Source organism: Astatotilapia calliptera, chromosome 1 (genome assembly GCF_900246225.1).
Source record: "Astatotilapia calliptera chromosome 1, fAstCal1.2, whole genome shotgun sequence".
Lineage (NCBI taxonomy): Eukaryota > Metazoa > Chordata > Actinopteri > Cichliformes > Cichlidae > Astatotilapia > Astatotilapia calliptera.
The window spans coordinates 9,700,867-9,724,959 of NC_039302.1; the positions used below are offsets into that span (position 1 = coordinate 9,700,867).

Genomic DNA, 24,093 nt, shown 5'->3' on the forward strand with positions numbered 1-24,093 from the left:
TCTCTGTCTGGTAAGAGCCTCCTCTGCTCCTCCTCTCTGTCTGCTTTTTCTTTTTTTCTTTAAATATTTCATCAGTCTCTGTCGCCCAGCCTGCCCTTTTCTTTCTCTTTATTCTCTCCTTTTCTGGTCTTCCCTTTCACCTCAAATACCTTATTCTCTCTCTTTTAGTTAGCTTTTATCTCTATTTGTCTTTCCCCTCTGGACCTCCAGTGTCATCTTCTGGTTCTCTCTCTAGACTTTTCCTTCACCTTAAATCTGCAGCCCCCTTCTGTTATTCAGGGTGTGAGGCCCAGATCGCATCATTATGCTCCAAAAAGCATGTGGCAGAAACTCCTGGGGGAAAAAGAAAGGCAAGCACAGAGGGAGATTATTAATTTAGACCTTTCTTCTTGGTTTTGGATGACTGACCTTATAAGTGGTGCAGGGTAAAATGTGTCTCTGGTTTGTGTTTGTATGGAAAATATGGCATGCGTTAGTAAGAAGGATAAGCAAAAAGGCTCAGAACTTGTATCTGAAACTATATCAGAATATCTAGGAAATAATATAGAGTGTATCCATAGTAATTACATTACCTGGACAATAGCGCTGCTGCTGATAACAACCTCCTTTTACCCTCCGGAGGGATAGATGGATTCCGGGACACCCACTTCTTCGTGTACTTGTGCTCTGATAAGTGCCCTTGAGCTGTGTTTCAGTGTTTCCTGTCCATGGGCAGCGTGCTCTTTGCATTACAGCTGCTTAATGGGCCTGGCTAAGAGCAACCATTATCTGGGCTTCTGCATCTCCTGTCATTATTCTGAGTGATCCCCTATCATCAAGAAAGCACACTCCAAGAGTCACACAGCACTTGTTGTTACTGAGGCATTGACAGAGATTGATTCAGTGAGTTTCATGATCTGGTTACTATATGCCAAGACTAAAGAAACTGCGAGGTGTTCATCCCTGGGTATTGGCCGTGTAGGAGCCATATGAGTTGTTCCTTTTTTGACTAAGTGGGTTGGTTTAAATGGACTCACTGTATTGGTGCACGGGTGTGGGGCGTGTCTCATGGGTGAGGTAGTTGATAAATGTGGTTGCACTCACCTGTTCACAGCACCTGATGTTGATGAGCAGAAAGGTAGGGTGAGCATGAGGCAAAACTTTCTGTTGACCGCAGCTTGAATGATTTTGAGTTGCATGTGGAATAAAAGGAGCAAATGATACAGAAGTGTATTTCATGCGTTTATTGTTGCGCGTCATCTGTGTCCTCATGTTTAGCCTGCCGCGGCCGTTGGTTGAGACGGAACAGGCCGAACTTTTAAACGAATGTGCCTGATTTATTCGGTCCTGTCTGATTAGTTACAACAAATATTTCCACAGATATGTTTTTCTCTCTACTGTGGCTTTTTAAGATGCCGTATGTCCACTTTAAAGGCTTTTGAAAGCTGGGGTCTACTGTAGCTTTATATGGTACACACGTGGAGTTTATGTAACAACACCCCACCTCATGGATACACCAGCTACTATTGGCTGAAATGCTGACATGAAAAATGGGAATATTTTGCCCTTTTGCCCAAACCTCGAGTCTTGCTGATGCTTTAATCTGTATTCTTCACTTTCTGAGAAACTCCAGAAATGATATAATAGAAATTAATGAGCAAGATAAATGGGAGCCAGTGAGTTCCAACAGCTCCTGTGACCCTTCTTTTTAACTGATTGAAATTAATGCAGGCTCAAATAAAAGATTAGCTTTCCAACATTCCTGAACAGGCCATCTGGAAAATCTGACAAAAACTCCAGATGGGCCGATTCACTTTAGGCTGCTGGAGCAGGTGTGTTAAATCTATTCTGTTCTGTTTTATTTTATTCCATTTGCCGCTCGCTCACAGCTGCTGTCCTGTGCTGCCTCTGCCCTTCCTTTACTTCTGTAAGTGTTAGGCTTCAAATTAACTTTGCATTCATGACTTCTGTGAAAACAATCAGAGTGCTTGCAGCGCTTTTTCTGGCTGCATCATATATTATAATTCAGTTTTGAGGTCATTTGGCGTGTCAGTGTGCTTATAGTATCTTGCAAGTCCATAAAGGAATGAGGGGCTAACCTCTCATTTCTTGACAGCACATATTTTCATTTGGGATTTTGATTCAACTGCTTACTTTGGATCTGTATAGATGATAAAGTTAGGTATTTACATGCATGTAAAAGTGATGAAGAAGTCCTGCACTCATCTTCGGTGACTGTCTTATCGTAGCTCTTGTTGCCATCTGCTCAACAGCAATGCTTGCTACCAGGCAAGACAGGCAACTGCTTGTGTGGGGCCCCGAGGGCTGTCAAACTTTAAAGTACAGCACTGGAAATGTGCGAAATTTGAAGTGACGTTAGACAAGAGCTGACTTCCCTAAGGGGGACCCACTATTCATTGTAAGTGGCACGCATGATTTTATTTAAACAAACCTAATAACAACAATGAAAGCCATCCAAACAAAATGAAGAGGCGTTATCCTTATGGGAGGGGAAAAAAGAAAGAAAAGACACGAAAAGGAAAAAAAAGTAAGACAGTGGCAAATAGAGCAGATAATAAGGGTTAAATATGATGCTAACTAATTGCTGCTAGTTTAGCCTTAAATGTGGGGGAGAGACACTTGAATAACATAACAATACACTAGCATCACATTATTTCATTTATTTACTTTGATGTTTAACATCAGTTAACTTAGCAGAGCTAAGCTAGAGTCTAGTGTGTCTGAGCTCTGCTGGCTGATGTGACCGATCCGTGAATCTAGAAGCGAGTAGTTACAATATTAACGCTTCATAACCACTCAGCTCACCTTGGGGCATTGTTACTAAAATACCTGTCATCTCTGCAATTTCTAGTTTTACCTGTCATTTTATAGGACTGTGTTTGACCTTGTTGCTGTCAGATTATTCATCAAATATTTGTGATGAAAGCTGGTTAGAGGGGTGCTTGTGAATTTTTGCATAGGCCTCCAACAGACACCAGAATTCTCGCTGCATTGTGTTTGATCAGATCTCTGAAGATGGCTGTTTGGCACTAGCTGCTGTTCTAAGCTGCTGTTTGTGGGAAAAGGGAAAAATGATGTCCTTTTGCATTTAGGTCATTAGATTTTAGGGCTGTGCGATATGACCAAAATCTCATATCCTGATATAGAACATCTATCATCCCGATAACGATATAAATCACAAAAAAATTAATATTTTCTGTAAATTCTGTGAATCTCGGGTAGGTGAAGTGTTTCCAGCTGGGCGCCGTGTACCTGCAGTCGAGTGTTTTAACCGATACATGAAACTACACATTTTTAGACATAGGTTGTAACGGCCACCGTTTTCTTTGTGAGTATTTATTACAGCGTGCTGCAGGGAAAAGCCTGTTCTTACGGAGCCCCCCAGGGGACATGGGAGAAAAAAAAATTACGGAGGAAAAAAAAAAAATTAGGGGGAAAAAAAAAATTAAGACGCAAAAGTATTGCGAGATCTCGCAAAAGTAAGTATGGTGTTACCGTCGCTGTTGGACAACCCATAAAAACAGGCGCTTGTCTGTCCATAGTGTGGTTATATTAAATATAAGAGAAAGAGAGAACTTTAAGAAATGAATATAGCCACTACAGTGACCATCAAAACGATGAAAAAAATATTGCCGTAAACAGTTTATTTTGCGACACCACAAAACAAACTATAGCGTAAAATGAAACTAGACGTTTTTATATTGTAACGATGGTTAAGTGTTATTGTACATGTTGGTTATCTTTGCACACTGTTGTTGTTCTTTTAAGATTCATGTCTGGTTGTGCTGCAGGAAGTAGGGAGGGTGGTGTGGAGGAAGGGGAGGGGGGACCTGGGTTCTGTGTTGTGTGGGTGCCAGGCTGAAGAGAGGTGTAGCACGAGGGCGCTCTCCCCTGAGTTAGCAACCCGCTTGCTTATGTGCCGAATAAACGGACAAACTGAGACCCAACCGTCTGGTTCTTGTGAACGTTACATTGGTGTCAGAAGTGAAGAAAGAAAAAAGAACCCCAGAACGCCCGACACCCTGTTGCTGGCGACGCTTGCCGTTACGAGACGAGGATGTTGCCGGGCAGGATTAAGAAGGAGACGGAGGAGAGGGAGGTTCGTCCGCGCTCGCCCGCCCATGGAGTGAGGGAAACGGCGCTGCGGCTGTCTGCCGAGGCTGGATTTTCTCCAGGTTTGACTAGGCTCGGGAACTGTTCGCACAGCGGCCGCGATTCCGGCGGGAAGGAGTCGACCTCGCTTGGCGCGCCGTCACGTGATGTAAACAAACATGGCGGCGCCCAGCAAGCTGCAGCGCATATAAAAACGCCTAAGTTCAGCGGCAAGACGCCATGGGAAGTGTTTATCGCACAGTTCGAGCTGTTAGCTGTTGCAGCTGGCTGGTCTGAGGAACATAAAGCTCTCCAGTTGGCTTTGTGCCTGTGTGAGGATGCAGCTGCATGCCTGCTGCTGCTAACCGAGGAGCAGAGGGGAGATTATAATGCTCTGGTCGGAGCACTTCAGAGGCGCTTCGGGCAGTATAACCAACCAGTGCTGCTGAGGTCGGAGTTCCACAACAGACGCAGATTGCCAGGTGAGCCCCTCCGCATTTTGGCCCATGAAGTCGAGTGCCTTTGCCGGAGGGCGTATGACAGCATGCCACCATCAGTGCAGGCGGAGTTAGCTCGGGACCAGTTCCTGCAGGCCCTGAGCCCTAAAGAGCTCCGTATGCAAACTCAGCTTGCTCGTCCGGCCACACTCAGTGCAGCCCTGGAGCTAGCGTTGGAGAGGGAGATGCTTGCGGGATCCTCTGGGGGCGCTGATGACGCACACGTGGTGAGGGCTGTGTCAGCACCTGTGGAACAGACGGAGACGCCAGCGGGCCTGTGCAGTTTGGTGCAGGCGGCTTCGCTGCAGTCGCCTTCCCCTCGGGCTGGCCCACACCGCCGACCGCAGAGCTGCTGGGGATGTGGACAAGTCGGACACCTCATCAGGCAGTGCCCCAAGCTTGCAGCGGTTCAGGGAAACGCCCATGGGCCCGTGTAGGCGGGAGTACACGGGCCTGGGAGAACGACATCCCCACTCCACCGCCACCCCCACCTGGTGCGGCCATCGCTGTGGGCTGGACCCAGGTTGGCGGCTTTTGCCATGTTCCAGTGACGATTGCGGGGGTGTCCTGTACGGCCCTGCTGGACACGGGGTCCAATGCAACGCTGGTCCGACCCGATGTTGTCCCACCCGGAGCTGCTGTGCAACCGACTAATGTGCAACTTAAGACTGTGACCGGTGATCTGGCCCCAATGAGAGGGAGGGGAGTGTTCCAGTTCAAGGTGGGGGACCTCGGTGTGTCTTATGCTGCCTGGGTGGCTGACGTGCAGGACGCCTGCATCCTTGGGCTGGATTTTTTACGAGCCATTGGTGGTGTACTGGACTTAGGCAAAGGCTTCCTCGCACTCCCTGATGGGAAGAAGGTACCGCTTATTCCCCCCCCCGGTCTGCACAGCATCTGCCGCGGCGTCCACCTCCACCGCAGAGACCCCTGCAGACCCGCCAGCAGAACAGCGAGTGGAGGAGGAGGAGAGGCTCTCAGCAGTGAGGAGTATCTGGTCAAAGAACTGTGAGGGGCTGACTCCACAGCAGCAAGAGAGTCTATGGCAGGTACTAAAAGAGTTTAGTGACATTTTTGCCCTGAAAGAAAGTGATGTTGGCTTGACACACTTGGTAGAGCACGTCATTGAGACCGGGGATGCCCAGCCTATTAAAGTGCGCCCCCGCCGCCTGCCCCTGGCTCATCAGGAGGCTGCAGACAGAGAGTTGTGTGAAATGATGAAGGCGGGCATCATAGAGCCATCTGATAGCCCGTGGGCCTCCGCGGTGGTGATGGTGCCTAAGAAAAAAAGTCCTAGGATGCGTTTCTGTGTGGACTACAGACCACTCAACAAAGTGACGAAGAAGGACTCTTACCCCCTTCCCAGGATTGATGAGTCTCTCGACTTAGTAGCCGGGTCCTCCTGGTTCTCCACCCTGGACCTGCGGAGTGGCTACTGGCAGGTGCCACTGTCCCCGGAATCCAGACCGAAGACAGCCTTCTGCACTAACAGGGGACTATGGCAGTTCAAAGTCCTGAGCTTTGGTCTTTGCAACACTCCTGCGACCTTCGAGAGGCTTATGGACAGTGTGCTGGCTGGCGTCCCACGGCAACGGTGTCTGGTTTACCTGGATGATCTTCTAGTGCACGGGAGCTCCTTTGATGCTGCCCTGGATGCCCTGAGACAAGTGTTGGAGAGGGTGGCGGCTGCAGGCCTGAAGCTGCATCCCGACAAGTGCCACTTCATGAGGAGGGAGGTGGAGTTTCTGGGCCACAAGCTGGGTCGTGAGGGCATCAGCACTTTGGAGGAAAAAATTCACACCATTACCGAGTGGCCCACACCAGCAGACCAGAAACAGCTCAAAAGCTTCCTAGGACTGGCGTCTTATTACAGGAGGTTTGTGAAGGGCTTTTCCTCCATAGCCGCACCACTCTTCCACCTGCTGCAGAAGGACCGTGACTTCATCTGGACCCAGGACTGTCAGCAGGCGTTCAACACCCTCCGCAAATCGCTGACAGAGTCCCCAGTCCTCGCCCCCCCTGACCCCACCCTGCCTTTTGTCCTGGACACTGACGCAAGTAATGTGGGGCTGGGAGCTGTGTTGTCGCAGGTTGGGCCGGAAGGTGAGAAGGTGGTGGCGTACTTCAGTCGGGTCCTGAACAGGAGTGAGCGGCGCTACTGTGTCACACGACGAGAGCTGCTGGCTGTGGTGGCAGGGGTGAGACACTTTAAGTACTACCTGTGCGGCACAGCATTTGTTATCAGAACTGATCATGCTGCCCTTCAGTGGCTGATGTCTTTCAGGGAGCCAGAGGGACAGGTGGCTCGCTGGCTGGAGGAGCTCCAAGCCTTCAATTTCACTGTGGAGCACAGAGCAGGGACGCACCATTCTAACGCAGACGCCCTCTCTCGCCGCCCATGTGCTGCAGCTGGCTGCCGTTACTGTGAGAAGCGAGAGGAAATAGAGCGGGAACTCACGACAATAGACGGAGCAGCACAGCTCGCCTGCAGGGCTCTTCTGGTGGTGGGTGCAGCGGAGTGGAGGGCACGGCAGGAACAAGACACAGACCTGCTGCCGGTCCTGCAGTGGCTGGAGAAGGGGGAGCAACCCCTTTGGGATGAGGTCACTGGGTTTTCCATCTGTACCAGGGGGCTATGGGCCAAGTTTGCAGCTCTCAGGCTGAAGGAGGGGGTGTTGGAGCGTGCCTGGAAGGATCCTGCCACGGGGGAGGAGAGGTGGCAGGTTGTGGTGCCAAGGTCGCTGAGGTCAGCGGTGCTGGAAGCCTGCAATGGGAGCACTGGTTCCGGCCACTTTGGGGTCTCTAAGACTCTCCGCCGCCTCCGCCAGGGCTATTACTGGGGTCAACAGCGGAGGGATGTGGAGGACTTTTGCCGGAGCTGTGATGCATGTTCCTCACACAAAGGGCCACAGGACCAGTCCCGGGCTCAGCTTCAGCAGCAACCAGCAGGGGCTCCAATGGAGCGAGTAGCTGTGGACGTCATGGGCCCATTTCCTCGCACAGACAGAGGAAACCGCTATGTTCTTGTGGCCATGGACTATTTTACCAAGTGGCCGGAAGCATACGCCATCCCAGATCAGGAGGCTGAGACTGTCGCTGATGTATTAGTGGAGGGGATGTTCAGCCGCTTTGGAACAGCAGAGCCCTCCACAGTGACCAGGGGCGTAACTTTGAGTCCAAGGTATTTGCTGCCATGTGTGAACGCCTTGGGATCAAGAAGACCCGCACCACCCCACTTCACCCCCAAAGCGATGGACTGGTGGAAAGGTTTAACAGGACGCTGGCCCAGCAGCTAGCCATCCTTACCTCAGAACACCAACGGGACTGGGACTACCATCTTCCCCTTATCCTCATGGCCTACAGGTCGGCAGTGCAAGACTCCACCCAATGTACGCCTGCCCTGCTCATGTTAGGGAGAGAGCTGAGAACTCCTGCAGAGTTGGCTTTTGGGAAGCCCCCGGACGCGCCAGAAGCACCACCAGGCCGGGACTACGCAAGGAAGCTGCAGGACCGGCTGGATTCTGCACATTCCTACGCCCGGGAGCAGCTGGCGAAGGCAGGCCTGCGCCAAAAGAGGAATTATGACATCACCACTAAGGGGAGGCACTTCCGTGCTGGGGAGCTGGTGTGGGTCTACAGCCCAAAGAGAAAGAAGGGACGGTGTCCTAAACTGGATAGCAGCTGGGTGGGGCCTTGCAGCGTCCTAGAGCGAGTGGGGGAGGTTGTTTACAGGGTGCAGTTGCCTCCTAGGGGGAGGATAGTAGCGCTGCACAGAGACCGGATGGCCCCCTACAGAGGGCAGTCCCTCCCCTCCTTTCCAGAGGGACGTGTACAGAGCGTCCATGACCCTGCTCAGAGGGGCCCCCGACCGGGGCTGCGTTCCCCTCCCTCGGACTCTTCACCCCAAAGCCCCGACGCTCCGCGCCCACCTCAGGGGCTCAGGAGGTCAAGGAGGGAACGTAGGCTGCCACCCCGCCTCAGAGACTGTGTCGTTCCCTCGGGGACGAGGAACTTATTGCTGGGGGGGCAGTGTAACGATGGTTAAGTGTTATTGTACATGTTGGTTATCTTTGCACACTGTTGTTGTTCTTTTAAGATTCATGTTTGGTTGTGCTGCAGGAAGTAGGGAGGGTGGTGTGGAGGAAGGGGAGGGGGGACCTGGGTTCTGTGTTGTGTGGGTGCCAGGCTGAAGAGAGGTGTAGCACGAGGGCGCTCTCCCCTGAGTTAGCAACCCGCTTGCTTATGTGCCGAATAAACGGACAAACTGAGACCCAACCGTCTGGTTCTTGTGAACGTTACAATATCGTCATCTGATATATATCGTTATATCGAACAGCCCTATTAAATTTACATGGTAGTATATTTATTCTTTATTCTTCAGTTAATAAAAAGATGTAGTCCACCCATCTGAACTGGACTAAATAAATTTGGGACAGTTTATTGTGATTCAGGCGTTTATATGGAGGGCTTTTATCCAGTTTTGGCTTTTAAAACAGCGATAATTAGTATTATTATTGCAATGCTAAGCTTTAAGTAAATGTAGCCATTGTTTTCAGCTTGATTTACTTGATGCCCTTCCTTATATAGAGCCTCTGCAACCAGGCTAATCCCACTTCCTTTGACTCAATGCAATGCCAGCAAAATAATCAGAATTAACTCTATGCTGGAAGAAGTATTCATAAAAACTGTTTACTGATCCCAAAATATTTCTGTTAGATCAGAATGCGGGAGAGGATGTGCGTTTGTACTCAAACGTATTATTTTACTTACGCAACTAGCTTAGCTTCAGTCGTAAACATGTAAGAAAATCTGCACGAGGCAATGTTAGGATCAGCACTGCTGCTGTAAAGAAGATTAACATCAACCAATGATGCGGACTTTCAGCTGATAGCGTGTAAAATGGAAATACTTTGCTTCAATAATCTGCAGCTTCACAGCACACAAAGGCCTTTTTATAACCTCAACTGTCCCATCAGGCATCGCCATAGCACTGTAGAAAATATTTTAGCACTTTCAGCCAAGCTGTGATACTTCCTGTGTGACTCAGAAATACAGAGCCCACTTCACGCTGAGACACATTTTGGCTGAAATAACCAATAATAAAGCTCTCTTTTTGTGGAGTTTGCTCCTTGCAGAGATGGGAAATCATCATAAATGACTGTACAGTGTCAGTGCCAAGGGAAAGGAAGAAAAGACCAAACATGACACGGTGGCTTGACAGGGCTTCAGTGCGTCTGAGTGACAGGACATGCAATCTCCCCGTGGATTTCCCTTTTGTGTCTCCTGAATGGGAACGCAGATGGTTCTACTTCCTTATTTGGCACCAACGCTGATAAAATCCTGATTGGAATATTTGAACCCTATCATTTGATTTAGTGTTGTATGGATTCCTTTTTAGGGTTTATTAGGAGTCAAAGAGCTGCTCGTTTCACTACTGCTGAGGCCAAAATGAATATTCAAAAGAGTTTTTATGTAGCAGTTAGACAAGTAGTTTCAGATTTTGGCAGCTATTTAACTGAGAAACAAAAATCTGCTATTGCATATGAGGGGGAAAAAAAACCCCTCAGAAAGACAAGAGGGGTCTGGTGCTCACAAAGAGCAGCAGCATTGTCTTGAGGCAACATGTAAAAAGCTCAATAAACACACTCTTCTCTCTGGAGTGCTCTGCCTTGCAGCTATGAACACTATACTGAATGTATACTGGTACAAATAGACAACAAATGGTCAGGCATGGATGCAGGTGCAGAAACCAGCACAACATGCTCACACGAACACGCACCAAACTAAGAAGCCTCTGGATGTCTCTTTCACACTGAGCCCGAAGGGGCCCGTCCACATTTCAAATACACAGACAATCATCGAGGGAGGCAATTTTCACTACAACACCTGCTTCAGTATCGAACTGACCTTTTAGAGGGTGTATGTAGTGAAAGAGTGGAAGCTTGCACAGTTATCTCTATTTCCATTAAATCCTTAAATATTCTGTAGGTTGCAGACATTTTTTTGAGTTTACCAGTGTTGTTAAAACAAAACCCTTGAAGAAAAAATGTAATTTTAAATGTAATCATCTCTCCTGCTAGAGTCGACTTAAATGGGCCATAATCTTTCTACTTTCAGTTACTAATTAATTTAACAGGTTTTCATTTTGTATATCAACTGTTCTTCTTCTTTGCCTTCGCCGCCGCCTATCCATAATCTTTGTCCAACAACAACATTTTATCTAACTCTACCACCCAGTAATCCATTCATGGCACTTTATAATACGTTTTTTTTTTAAGTTTGTTACAGGAAATTTTAAAAAGAATTATAATATAAGTACATTAAGTAACCCAGCAGAAAAACAAAGTATGTAAAAAAAAAAAAAAAAAAAAAAAAATTAAGATTAATCCACGCCATAATACAGCCCGCACCCCAAAAAGTACAGCTGCTCGTTATGTAAGGTGGGAAAGTGCTGTTTGTTTTTCTGCAAAGTTACCAGTTATGTGCTGACATGGCATATTTAGAAAGTAAATCTGGTTTGTTGCAGCCAAAAACCAAACAAAACAATATTACATTCAATCACAATCAGGTTTTTGTAGTCAGATGCCCACTTAACCATGTGACATTAACGTGTTGGCCATTTTGGACATGTGACACGGTAGGTTCAAGGAAATAAGGCAGCAGTCACACAGCCCAAGATATTGGATTTGGGAAAAATAAGTATTTCGTGACTGGATGTTGATTGGCTGCCAGAAGCTGATGAGCAAGCACTTGGTGACAGTGGGAAGGAAAAACTCCCCCCTGCACAAACAGGCTCAGGGAGGGGCGGCGATCTGCTGTGGCAGAAAAAAGGCATGCTGTGGAAGAGAGCTAGAGCTTAAATATCTAGATAAGCTGGATGTAACTGTTTAATTGAAGACTTGTTTAATTGTGGTGTCTTCTTCATTTCTTGTCTGTGAATATTTCAAGTTTTACGCAAAATTCCTGATTGAATTTTACTGTTTCTGTTAGCTACAAAGTCCACAGTTGGGAGAAACGAGATTAAAAGGAAAAAGATATAAGGGCTGAAAAACTGTAAGCGTTGCTGGGAATCCGCCAGAAAGGCCTTCTGATTCCAAACAAGCAGTGGGTGGGAAAGGAAAGAGGATGAATGGGTACTTCTCTGCTAGTCTGCCTGAGCTGGAGTTTCAACTGTAGTGGACACAGAAAGAGATGCAGAGGGCTGACTGAGTGGCAGGATGGAAGAGAAGGGTAAGAGGAAGAGGAGGGGGGTGCTGGCCCCTCAGCTATCAGTGCTCGTAGGAGGAGAAGAGGGTGGGAAGAGTGAATTTTAAAGGGGAGGGCTGAGAAAAACATGAGAGAAGGAGGTAGAGTAGACACAGGCCGCCAGCTTACATTCGAAAGGGAAGGAAGGAAGAGAGAAGGTCCTGCGGCTTGTGTAGATAGGAGGGTGGATGTTTGCAATCTCAGAAAGCAGCAGGAACACTGTGACTGGAGTGTCATTATAAGGACACTTGTAAGGTAAGGCGACATTTTCAGGTGTGGAATTAAAATATGTGATGTTAATGAAATATGAAAGTGGTGAGAGTGAAGTTTATATGATTCAAACTTGGCACAAAAACCTTCATATTGTGAAAATCTGCAAGTCTGCAAAGTCCTGAAGGATTCACAGTGCATACCGCGAGAAGAACTCATGCTCACAACCCACAAGTCTTGTGATATGATGGATACCAAATCATTTCTTGACTTGCTGTCTTTCTGTGTATGTGCATGCTCTGCTCATGATCTGCGTGTGAGCTGGTGTGCCGCAAACCCTCGTGAGATAAGAAAGACACAAACACGCTCAGACAGACATCCTCTCTGTGCCATACGCCGGGGACCGATGAATGAGCATCCTTGTAAAGAGAGCTCAAAGCGGACGACTCTCCTCTAACTGTCCCTTAGGCCAGTTTCTGCTGCTCTTCTGTTCCACATTAATTCTTTAACAAGCAGCTACTATTGAGCTTACACAGACCTAATATTGTCGGATCTTTACTTAACAATGTGAAGTTCTTGGAGACAACTGCTTTTTTGAGCTGGAATTAAAAGGATTTGAATGTTCGTGTGAATGTTAAATAAAGAATAAATGTTTTAGTTTTCATACTCCTGAATATGATAGGAGCAAAATTCATGCCTGCACTTTAGAGTTTTCTTTATATTCTGTTTCTTTAGACCGTACATGTGGTTCAGCTTGCTCTGTGATTAAAGGTGTTGTTTTAAACCTGTGGCTCGTTCCCCACGACAGCCAGTCCTGCAGTGTCTGCCAATGACAAGCCAGCACTTTGCATGGCAGCACAGCCTCCACTGGTGTGTGAGTGAGAGAATGAATAGTGAGAAACACCTGCTTTACATTTACCATTACCATTTGGGTTTTTGGGTCTGTTTGTATTGCCGGTACAGATTCACATAGCTAATCTAGCATCAATAAACACCTCGGACGGTTTATGGTTTTAGAGAAGATTAAGCATTTTTTCTTTGTCTTATATTTGCTCGCCTCAGACAGCTAAATCACAGTAACCCACAGAAAAACTAGTAATATAAAATAAACGTATTTTCCTGCATACGTTTGATTTATACGGGGTATAATTCATGCACTATCTTGAGTGTTGAAGTGAGGAGATGGAGGTCAGCCACACTGTAGCCTCCTGGATGCTACTTCTGCTGTCCAGTGAGAAACAGGAAAAGACAACGGTAGCAGCATGGTCAGGGCATGTTTCTATTTGCATGCATACACCCCTCCCACCAGTTCCCCTCCTTATCCGCAGAACAATGCTGAATAGAGGATTGCCTGATGTCATCCAGAATTGCAGCCACTGATCTGACAGCGGTCATAAATTCTCTTCCTCCAGTCCCCATCGCAAACTGATATAGTCTAGATTAAGTGTCACTAAAAATATGTCTTTGAACAGATCTCCCTTCAGAGAATTTTTTTTAGAAGAAATTCTATAGCCACATTCATTCACCACAACTTCTGTCCCGTTGGGTCAAAGGTCATTTAACATCCTTGTCCTGTGGCTGAGTCAACTGTTAAATCCCTATGCAGAGCCAGACCATAGCAAAAATCAAGCACTCCACCAGTGCATTCTTGTGGTGAAGTGGCAAACAAAAGAAGCATCTTGAGTCAAGACCAACCACTTCTCTTTTGTTGTGAGCAGCAGCTGCAAACAATGGTTGCTATTCTGTTGTACAAGATGCATCTGAACCAAAAACAGAGTGACAAACAATAGAATATGGTGTGTTTGTCAGAAATGAATGATTTTTGTTCTTGATTGAGATTCAGTTTGGTTTTGTTTTGTTCCACGCGTTAATCACTGACTCTGTGGCAGCGTGGAGTAGCATGAAAACATTTTCACCCAGTTTTCACCCTTCAAAAGTCTCACACCCATGACCAGTTTGGATGATTTCCCACAACTGTATGTGTGACTCTTATCATATGTGCACAGATGGGACAGCCCACCCTGCAACTGTGCTTGGAAGATGGGGACTTTTAACACAATCATAATTATGCGTGCATGTTTTCTAGCTTCTAATCACCAAAATAAGACATTTTTTCCATTTTCTATTTACATTTGTCTTCTCTTTTTATATAGACTGTATATAAACAATGTCGTCATCATCCTGATTAACTAGCTTGTAAGCTGTCCTTTTTGAAGCCTCTCCATCTATCATTATGGTCAATAGTCAAAGGAGCTTGCAAAGAAAAGCGTCTGGACTTCTTTAAGTTGCTTGAAGACGTTTCACCTCTCATCCGAGAAGCTTCTTCAGTTCTAAGGTCAAATTGTGGAGAGTCCCAGATATAACCCTAGTGGGAGTAACCCCCCACAGAGGGACAAAAGGACCCCCTGATGATCCTCTAATCGCCTGAGCCAAGGTGTGAAACTGGGTGTGGGTCCCAATCAGCCAGAGTTTCGGTGTGTTCATTGTGAAACCTGGCCCCACCTTATCATGCAAATTCCTGCAGTCAGATGGCCCAGGATGTGAGTGGGCGTTAAGGCATCTGGGAAGGGATCTCAAAACTGGATTATAGATGGCAGAGAGTTGGTGTCGTAAACCCCCGCCTCTGTTCAAAGGTGGTCGCTCACAGTGGACATAGATGGCTTCTTTCACTCCTCTTTCAAACCATCTGTCCTCTCTGTCCAAAATGTGAACGTTGGCATCCTCGAAAGAGTGTCCTTTATCCTTAAGATGCAGATGGACTGCTGAGTCTTGTCCTGTGGAGGTGGCTCTTCTGTGTTGTGCCATGCGCTTGTGAAGTGGCTGTTTGGTCTCTCCAATGTAGAGGTCTGAGCATTCCTCGCTGCACTGTACAGCATACACCACATTGTTAAGTTTGTGTTTTGGCGTTTTGTCTTTCGGGTGAACCAGTTTCTGTCTGAGCGTGTTGCTGGGTCTGAAGTACACTGGGATGTCATGCTTGGAGAAAACTCTCCTGAGTTTTTCTGATACACCGGCTACATAGGGGATGACAATGTTGTTGCGTCTGTCCTTCTTATCCTCCCTCGCTGGTGTCTGGTCTTCTTTTCTGTGCCTCTTTGCTGACTTTAAGAACGCCCATTTAGGATAGCCGCACGTTTTGAGTGCTTCCTTTACATGTGTGTGTTCCTTCTTTTTTCCTTCAGGCTTAGAGGGAACATGTTCTGCCCGGTGGTGTAGGGTCCTAATTACTCCAAGTTTGTGTTCCAAAGGGTGATGGGAGTCAAAGAGGAGGTACTGGTCCGTGTGTGTGGGCTTCCGGTAAACTTCGATGTTGAGTTTGCCGTTCTCTTCAATGTGCACGGCGCAGTCCAGGAAAGGCAAACAGTTGTCCTTTGTGTCTTCCCTGGTGAACTTGATGTTTTTATCCACAGCGTTAATGTGCGCAGTGAAGGATTCCACTTCTTGTGTCTTGATTTTGACCCAGGTGTCGTCCACATATCTGTACCAGTGGCTGGGTACTCTTCCTTTGAAAGAGCCAAGAGCCTTCCTTTCCACTTCCTCCATGTAAAGGTTGGCTACAATACGTGACGCGGGGGAGCCCATGGCACAGCCATGTTTTTGTCTGTAAAAGCCTTCGTTGTACTTGAAATATGTAGTGGTGAGGCAGAGGTCTAACAGTGTGCAGATCTGATCGGGTGTGAAGTTGGTCCTGTCCTCCAAGGAGCTGTCTTCTTGTAGTCGTTTTCTGACAGTCTCCACTGCCTCCGTGGTGGGTCAATACCATCTTTTTATTTTTTTTTAGCTAGAAGTGATCATATTCTACAACAAGGGTAAATGCTAGGTTTTCAACTAATGCTAGCCAACTTCGTCAGAGAACTGCAGCCATAAACAAACACAGATGCATCCCAATTATTAATTTACAAACCAGTACTAGTATTTCACGCAACAAAACTCCAGTGTAGACATCAGACAATCGTTTAGTTTAATTAGTCGCAAAACACATCATGTTATTTATCAGATTACTGCCTTCACTAGAACTAGTTTCCTGAAATGTTAGGCTTTTTCTCCCCTGTTTTATATCATTGCGTTTTATAACATCTTTGATTTTTCAGATTGTTTATCTGTGACACATCTCTCTTTTTCAGATGTCATGGCGTCCGACGTACCGAAGCTCCAAGTTTCGAAATGTCTATGGAAAAGTAGCCAACCGGGAGCACTGCTTCGACGGTATCCCCATCACCAAGAATGTCCATGACAACCACTTCTGTGCCGTCAACTCCAAGTTCCTGGCAGTCGTCACAGAGAGTGCCGGCGGAGGCTCTTTCATTGTTATACCTGTATCCCAGGTAACACTGAATTAGCTCTTTGCTCCTATATCCTTCAGAATAAGAAAAATGAGTAAATTTTACAAAGTCAAACACAAATAATAGCGTGAGTAACTCATAATTAAAGAGAAATTCTTGCAGGATAAATCTGCATTCGTATGCATTTTTTCCTCTTGCTCTGTAAAATTTCTGTTACTTTAATCTTCTTTGACTGCACAGTGAAATCGGCAAGTTGCAGAGCTCTTTCCACACAAATGAAGCACAGTTTAACTGCCACTGCAAAGCCAGAATCTAAGGCCAGCATTGTAACTGGGTTGTGCTGCCAGTAGCACAATATAAAGGCATAGTGATATTGCTTATAAACACTACAAAAGGTTTCTGTTTGCTGGAAAGTTCAAAATTCCTTTTCTTATTATGGGAAAGGTAATTGTGCCTGTTCTCAATGATATTTCATTTCACACTTAGCAAACAGACCGTGCATCACTGCTTTTTGTAGGATATACAGGATGCAACACTAGTCCTGATTTGAGTAGCAACGGTAAATAGCAGCAGTAAGAAAGTGAAAAAGTTAGCTAAGAACATGTGTTCATGTAAATTTTACTGAAAGTTGTTCCCACATATTATGTGTGTTGGTTATTTTGGGTTTGATAAAAAGTTTCTGATGATCATTTTGGGGTCTTCAGTCACATCCCAATTGTTTCCAGCTTTATATCAATTGATAGTGTGTTTGTGTGAGTTCAGTGTAACTTTTCAATAAGGAGATGTTTTAGTTTGAATGTCATTCCCATTTTTAGATGGCTTTGTGGGCCTTACAGAGTGCTTTGCCTCTTTAAGAGAGACCATGCCAAGGTGCTTGCAAAGCTCTTGGCTGCCAAGCAGGGTCAAGTCTGGTTGTTATCAGGCAGTAGAAGCATTCAGTAAGCTGAACAGTTTTGCTGTCCGAAGCAGAGAGACTTCAGCTAGATTTTACGTCACATCATCGTGAGCTAACGTGTTCAGTCATGGAAAAAGACCGCCTGTGTGTGCATGTGGGCGTTTGCTGTTTAGCTTATTAGATACTTGGTGTGAGTCTCTCAGATGATGTCATGCTTTTTATGCATACTCACCCGTCACAGCACTGGCCAGAGGTAATTATGCTTTCTGAGCTGCCGGTTTTGTGAAGGTCACATCTCAGGGGCAACTCTGTTTAATAATGCACTGATAATGTTTTATACAAAATAGGTCGAAGGTTGATTTTTCTGGTGATTATTCAGTGCCTTAACACAGGTAGAGAAGGGGTGATTGTGATCAAGTTTCACACAAATCTTGGGTCAGTGGTGTAGTTTATTTATTTGAAACATTGTTTTAATGACTGTCAAGGCTCCAACTTTGTTTCCTATTAGAATCTTCTTTTCTGGTCATAAATAAAGCATAAATGTACGTAACACCTGTCATTAAATGTATTTAAGTAGATCTATTATATGAGCCTGGTTATGTGTGAATGTAAAGTGCAGCTGAACTGGTAGACAGAGCCACAGAGTGGTATTTCTAAATAAATCAAGTCCATTGATCGTCAGGTTTGGAAAGTCCAAAGCTGATGATGTCGTTATCACAGAAAACTGAAGCAATCCCTGTTGCCAGGATGCATAACTTTATATACAGATGTATCGAGTACATAATGTGCACATGCACTTAATAAGGCGTTTCATGACTTTTGTCCAGTAAAGTTCTGCAGATCTGCTGTTATATAAATAGATAAACTCAAAAATATGGGTTATATACACCATATATATACATAATATGTTTGTATACACTTTTTGTTTTAGGTACACTGTGAAATGTTACATTTAATGGAATCTTTGGTAATCAGTTTACACCAAGCACATTTTCCATAATGTTTAATTATTTGAACAAATAAACCTTTGACTGTATATAATTCAGCTGCTTTTTACTCCAAATAATTGCTTCATTTTTATGAGTGCAGAGAATCATTTTTCAAGTGATTGGTTTTGTCTGTTAATAAAAGTATTTTATTTCCAATAAATTTAATTAGGACAAGATGTTATCATTTTGTTTATCCATGCTGCTTCAGGTAGATTCATTAGAGTCTTTAAAACTGGTGAAGCTGTAGATAACAGTCAGGGGTGTCTTAGAAGTCTGTGCAGCACTGTTTATTTAGGCTTTTCAAGGAAGGATTCAGTGAAACAATAACACAAAAATAAAATGAAAAGACAGAAAGAAAAAAGGTTGCTTCCACACATGGAAAGAGAAAGTCTGACAGATTTCAGTGACTAAAAGAAAGAGCTGAATGTTTTTCAGTCCAGCCAGTCAGTCCAAGAGGAAGTCTCGTGAGTCAGAAAATTCACACACAGTGAGCATCAAAATGAAATGATTATGGCAGCAGTTTTATAGAAACTGTATTTTGTGACAGGAAAGAAATGTTTTTAATTATTAACCTGGGGGAAAATTGCAATAATCTAAATCTTTTGAATCTGAATCTCCAGTAAGTATTAAAATCAAACAACCCAAAACTTGTATTTCCCCACTGTACTTTTGCTGCTGTGTGTAAAAACCCAGCCAACAGCTAGAACTTAATAGATTTCTTCCTACAATGAAAGTACTGGACTTGAGCGTTTGCTCAGGTTTCCGCTGAGTGGATAAATTCACAAGTGGCATTTATCATATTCAGCAACAGCACAGCTTCTGTGTGATGGAGGCTGCTGTTTAATGCAGGAAGGCAGACATGAAGTTTATTTTGTGTTTTCAATCTTATTTTACAGGCTTCACCTAAAATAAGGCAGCATATATAAGATGGCACGTGCTGTTGTTTGTATGAAAGGGGCCATTACATGGTTACCACAGGAAAAATAAACTTTTTATTTATTTTTTACTTCTTTACAAAAGGCACCCACGCTATTTCAAAATGAAGCTCTGGCTCCTCTGTTAGATAAACAGACCAATCTGTAGGGGTTTGGCTAATGGTGAGGTATGAGCATGGCAGACATATTATGATGACAGCTGGCGAGACAGCCATATGTTTGCCCCTCAGACAGAGTCGCTAGAAAGTGGATGGACTACTGCTGGCACCACCTGGCACACAGCCTGGCTCTGAAAATGACACACAAGGTCACAAACACCTCTTCATCACCTCAGACAAAGAGGCAATTGCAGTGGGTGTGGTGCGTTGTGAATCAACATACTATTATTCCTATTACTACTGCTTTACTCTGTATGATGCAGCGTGTGGAGGATTTTAATTGGTTGGAATTCATTTCTCTGATAAAGTCATTGAGCTAATATTTTACCAGCAGATATATGCGTAATAGTGATGCATAGATAGATAGGTGTGGTATCTATCTAAGTTAAGCGTGACTCAGCGGGTTCACTTCAGCTGGCTGAGGTGTCGTAAGGCACATGGGAGATGCGCCACAGAGTATACATAAAAATATCAGGTTTATAGAACAGTGTCACCATGGCTGAGTTCGTCCTGTTCTGTTACTGAAACATAATTCCTCGTTCTCATCGGGGGAACCATATTACATTTTGGAAACATGACTCTGTTCGATGTCAGCTGTTAGTATTGCTGCAGTGACAGAGCAGCAGTGGTAAGTTGCATTAGTAAAGATTTATTGGGAATAACAGTTCGATAAATGTCTGCAGCAACCGCAGCGTGGTGCCGCTGGCGTATTGGAGATGCTGGTACCTGGCCAGCACATCTGCTCTTCTCAGAAAGTGCTCATATGTGCCACAGCCTCGGGGAAATGACTAAAGACCATCAGGCCTAACGCTTTCCTGTCCGATAAAGTCTAGCGGGTGGTTGCAGCTAACGAGGCTATTTTATGTTATATTAAATTTCATGCGTGGTAGAAAGATAAAAATTGAGGGTGAAATCCAAGCTGTGAAAAGTCTGTTTTATTCATTTTATGTCCTATTATAAATGTAATTCCTTATAATACCCCTTAGAGCCTCTGAACCCTCTCATTCCCAACGGATGTTATGTTCTGTGCAGGTAATTAGTTCCACCCAAATAAGGAGTCCCTCAGATCCTGTTTCATTAATGATGAAAGTTCCCTAATAATAATGTGTCATCAGAACTTATATTGGCACAGCTTGTCATTGTTCTTTGGGGGGTTTTTTTTTCAAGGGGAGATTTTATTACCCCAGTGCTCTACATTAATTATGAACTCCTGATGTGCCTGAGTTAGCTGTGTTTATTAAATCGAGTTGCCTTGCTTAGTCATTTCTTCTCTCATGCTGACTGATTGGATGTTCAGCGTCACGGTGGCTGTGTTCTGCCGGAGACTGATTTTGGCTCTTGTTCTTTGATTTGTTTGCAAAGCCCTCACTGTATTGGCAGTGTGTTACCTTGAAACTTACCTTTATTTCCCGGGTTGACTTCCTGCTTTGCTCTTTTTGAGCTGGTTGACTACAGCTAACCAAATTTGGCATTCACACAGACAAAGAATTCTTTAAATCTAAGCTTCACTGTGAATCTTAAAAATTTTTTTTCAATATTTTATCTCCTGTTGTAACAAAATTACATTTATTGTTTTCATTTTGGTGGGAAAGATTTGCAAGGAAATAGCTTGAAATTTCAATTTAATGCATTCTCAAAGATATTTATTATGAAAATTTTGCTAAAGCTTGGCAATGCCTCCAAAATAAGTCTTAAGGGTTCAGCAAGGACCGTGCATGCAGACGCACATGGGATTTCACAGGTGCATGACCCAGTGCTCTTAAGCAAATCTCTAAGGAAATCAGAAAAGAGGTCAGTGGATTGAGTGGACATCAAACATTCATGACATCATGACCGATATGAAGAGCTTCCTGTCATCTGCTGTTATGAGCCAGTGCCCCTCTGTGGACTCTGTAGGTTATTGCAGTAATAATAATAATGTGCCTCGGTTATCCCTGTACAATAACCGGGTTTGCTTTGCTTTGTTCAGAATTTATAGAGACATCTCACTGATGTGAGTCTTTCATGTTCACATCAAAAGGAGCAAAGATGAGTTCTGCTCAGTAACATTCTCTAAAAATTTACGCTATTCTTTAATATTGTCTTTAATATTGTCTTTAAAATGTCTTTTGTTTCGACTAAAGTTTTGTGCAATTTGTGATGATTCTGATTCTTTCCAGTAATATTCCTTTATAGTGATGCGATTGCAAACAATACCTCTTCATTTATGCATTGACATACTGTATGCGTTTCATCTGCATGTTGTACGTGCTTTCAGTCTGGCCGCCTGGACTCTCATCACCCGAAAGTGTGCGGCCACAATGGCAACGTGCTGGATATCAAGTGGAACCCTTTCTGTGAAAACATCATAGCGTCCTGCTCCGAGGACACTTCAGTAAGTGATCCACTTTATTCTTTTTAACTCCCATTTTTATGAGTTGATGACTTTTAAGATTCTAAAAAAATTCTCTTGTATGTGCTTAAATGCTGAGGTTGACAGCCACTAGTCCAGAAGGTGAATGGGTCGTCAGTTTAATATGGTCAGAGGTTACTGATTCATACGGTTTGTACTGGACACGCGCTTCTGATCCGATCCTACGGTGTGCTGTTGTTGCTGCTGTGAGGTTTGAAAACGACAAATAGGCAAACATCAGTTAGCTTTTCAGCAGCTTGCTATATTAATGACATTAGGCACAAAATAAAATAGCAATCACTGTTACCCTACAGGCTGTTTTTTCGTGATACATATACCTGTTACATTACTCTAGTGAATACTGCACAGCATTGGTAGCACTGTGCTCTGTGTAGTACTTTCACATGTTCAAAGATAATCTGATCTGGTCTGACACAGAGCCTCTATCCATAGCAGTAATCCTGTCTAATCCTAATGCAACGGGCTACATTGATAGCGCGTGCTATTTCTGATCAGACGATTTCTAGCTGTGTCCTCCTGATTGTGGTTTAGAGTTCATACTAATGTGTTGTGAAAGCACGCAGTAGTCCTGATAATTTGCTAACAAAAACAGAATAATAAAAATGTCACTTGTTATCATGTTTTGTGAGAATGAGCAAACCTGTAGGTATATTTGTGTATCCAGTAACAACCTCGGTGTGCGTTGGTAAATGTTGCAGGTGCGAGTATGGGAGATCCCAGAGGGCGGCCTGAGGCGCAACATGATGGAAGCAGTGCTGGAGTTGTACGGTCACAGCAGACGGGTGGGTCTGATCGAGTGGCACCCCACCAGCAGCGGCATCCTCTTCAGTGCAGGCTACGACTACAAGGTACAAAAACAACACAGCCACACCCCCAACAACCACAGTTATATCTCTATTTATGATCACTTTAATTGAAGTACAGCAGCCCTCTAACAGCTCCACCAAAACAATTTTTCCCGACTGAGTTAGATCCTCATCTGGAACCTGGAGATAGGCGAGCCGGTGAAAATGATCGACTGCCACACTGACGTCATCCTCAGCATGTCTTTCAATACAGACGGCAGTCTGCTGGCCACCAGCTGCAAAGACAAGAAGCTGCGTGTCATTGAGCCACGCTCCGGGAGAGTCCTTCAGGTGAGGCGGACCTGGCTGATGACGATAAACTGACATGTTTTAGTGGTTTCTGAAAAACGCTCTGCTTTCTACTGTCACAAGAATATTCTGTTAACATATTAGAGTGTTAACTTCCTTGCAAGTGTATGTTGCCTCACTCTCTCTATGTGTGCTGCTCCATCAGCAAGCCAGCTGCAAGAACCACCGCGTAAACAGAGTTGTGTTCTTGGGCAATATGAAGCGGCTGCTCACCACAGGGTTTTCTCGCTGGAACACTCGGCAGATCGCTCTCTGGGATCAGGTCAGACAACACTTCTCCATACATGCATACAGTGCCACAGCAGGTAGATCAAGTGTGCATGTGTGTTAAAAACAATGTTTGTATACATTGTTATTCCTAGGAGGATTTGTCCATGCCGATGGTGGAGGAGGACATAGACGGGCTCTCAGGACTGTTGTTTCCCTTCTATGATGCTGACACACACATGTTGTATCTGGCAGGCAAGGTCAGCCCCGATGTCCCTACAGTTGTACAAAAGTAGTCTAAAAACTGAACTGTGTTTACCATTCATTTATTGCATATCTAATACATTTTGGATGACTGTGATTGGAATTGATGATTTATTTTTAAGGGGTGTGTGTGTGTGTGTGTGTGTGTGTGTGTGTGTGTGTGTGTGTGTGTGTGTGTGTTCGTTCAATTTAACTTGAGTAATAAAGGGAAGTCAAAGTCTGAGAAGCATTGCTTGTTCTGGAAATCTGAGCACAGCAGCAAAAAAGATGTAGCTTCAATTGCTCAGAGGTAATGACCATGTTCTGTTGCTCTGGCAGGGGGACGGCAACATCCGTTACTTTGAAATCACCACAGAGAAGCCGTACATCCAGTACCTAATGGAGTTCCGATCCCCTGCCCCACAGAAAGGACTAGGTAAGCCAGTTGCTGAACAGCAGTATCTGATCTGTCCTGCCAGAGGAGAAAGAGAAATGCTAACCCAGTCATTAACTGTCTTTAGAAACGGAGAGGTGGAATGAATCACTGTGAAAATGAGCTCAGCCCTCAACACTCCTCTAAAAACGGTGTTGCGTAGCTGAAAGGATCGTATTTACTGAAGAAAATTAAAATGAGGTGTCCGAATTGGAAATTTGCTCAAAAAAGCTTAAAGAGCTTCACTAACTTGTCACGCTGCAGCAGGTTGTTTTTGTATCTTGTTGATGAGACAAACAATGAATTCTAGGAAAGGGATGTTGGCAAAACAGCCGTCAC

At 44.8% G+C, this 24,093-nt stretch overlaps 1 protein-coding gene across 3 annotated transcripts in view; it reads left to right on the forward strand.

The window, feature by feature from the left end:
• Positions 1 to 24,093, forward strand: part of coro2ba (coronin, actin binding protein, 2Ba) — a 51,620-nt gene that overhangs the window by 21,780 nt on the left and 5,747 nt on the right. Inside the window, exons 1-8 of one of the 3 annotated variants that reach the window (XM_026162771.1) lie at positions 1,043 to 1,117; positions 16,169 to 16,369; positions 21,562 to 21,678; positions 22,416 to 22,565; positions 22,689 to 22,853; positions 23,017 to 23,133; positions 23,234 to 23,338; positions 23,661 to 23,757. In XM_026162771.1, the coding sequence (XP_026018556.1) occupies positions 1,100 to 1,117; positions 16,169 to 16,369; positions 21,562 to 21,678; positions 22,416 to 22,565; positions 22,689 to 22,853; positions 23,017 to 23,133; positions 23,234 to 23,338; positions 23,661 to 23,757 (970 nt within the window). In that variant the 5' untranslated portion in view covers positions 1,043 to 1,099. Of the gene's footprint in view, positions 1 to 1,042; positions 1,118 to 11,929; positions 12,090 to 16,168; positions 16,370 to 21,561; positions 21,679 to 22,415; positions 22,566 to 22,688; positions 22,854 to 23,016; positions 23,134 to 23,233; positions 23,339 to 23,660; positions 23,758 to 24,093 lie in introns of those variants that run through there. The other 2 variants (XM_026162785.1, XM_026162777.1) reach the window with 2 other exon arrangements.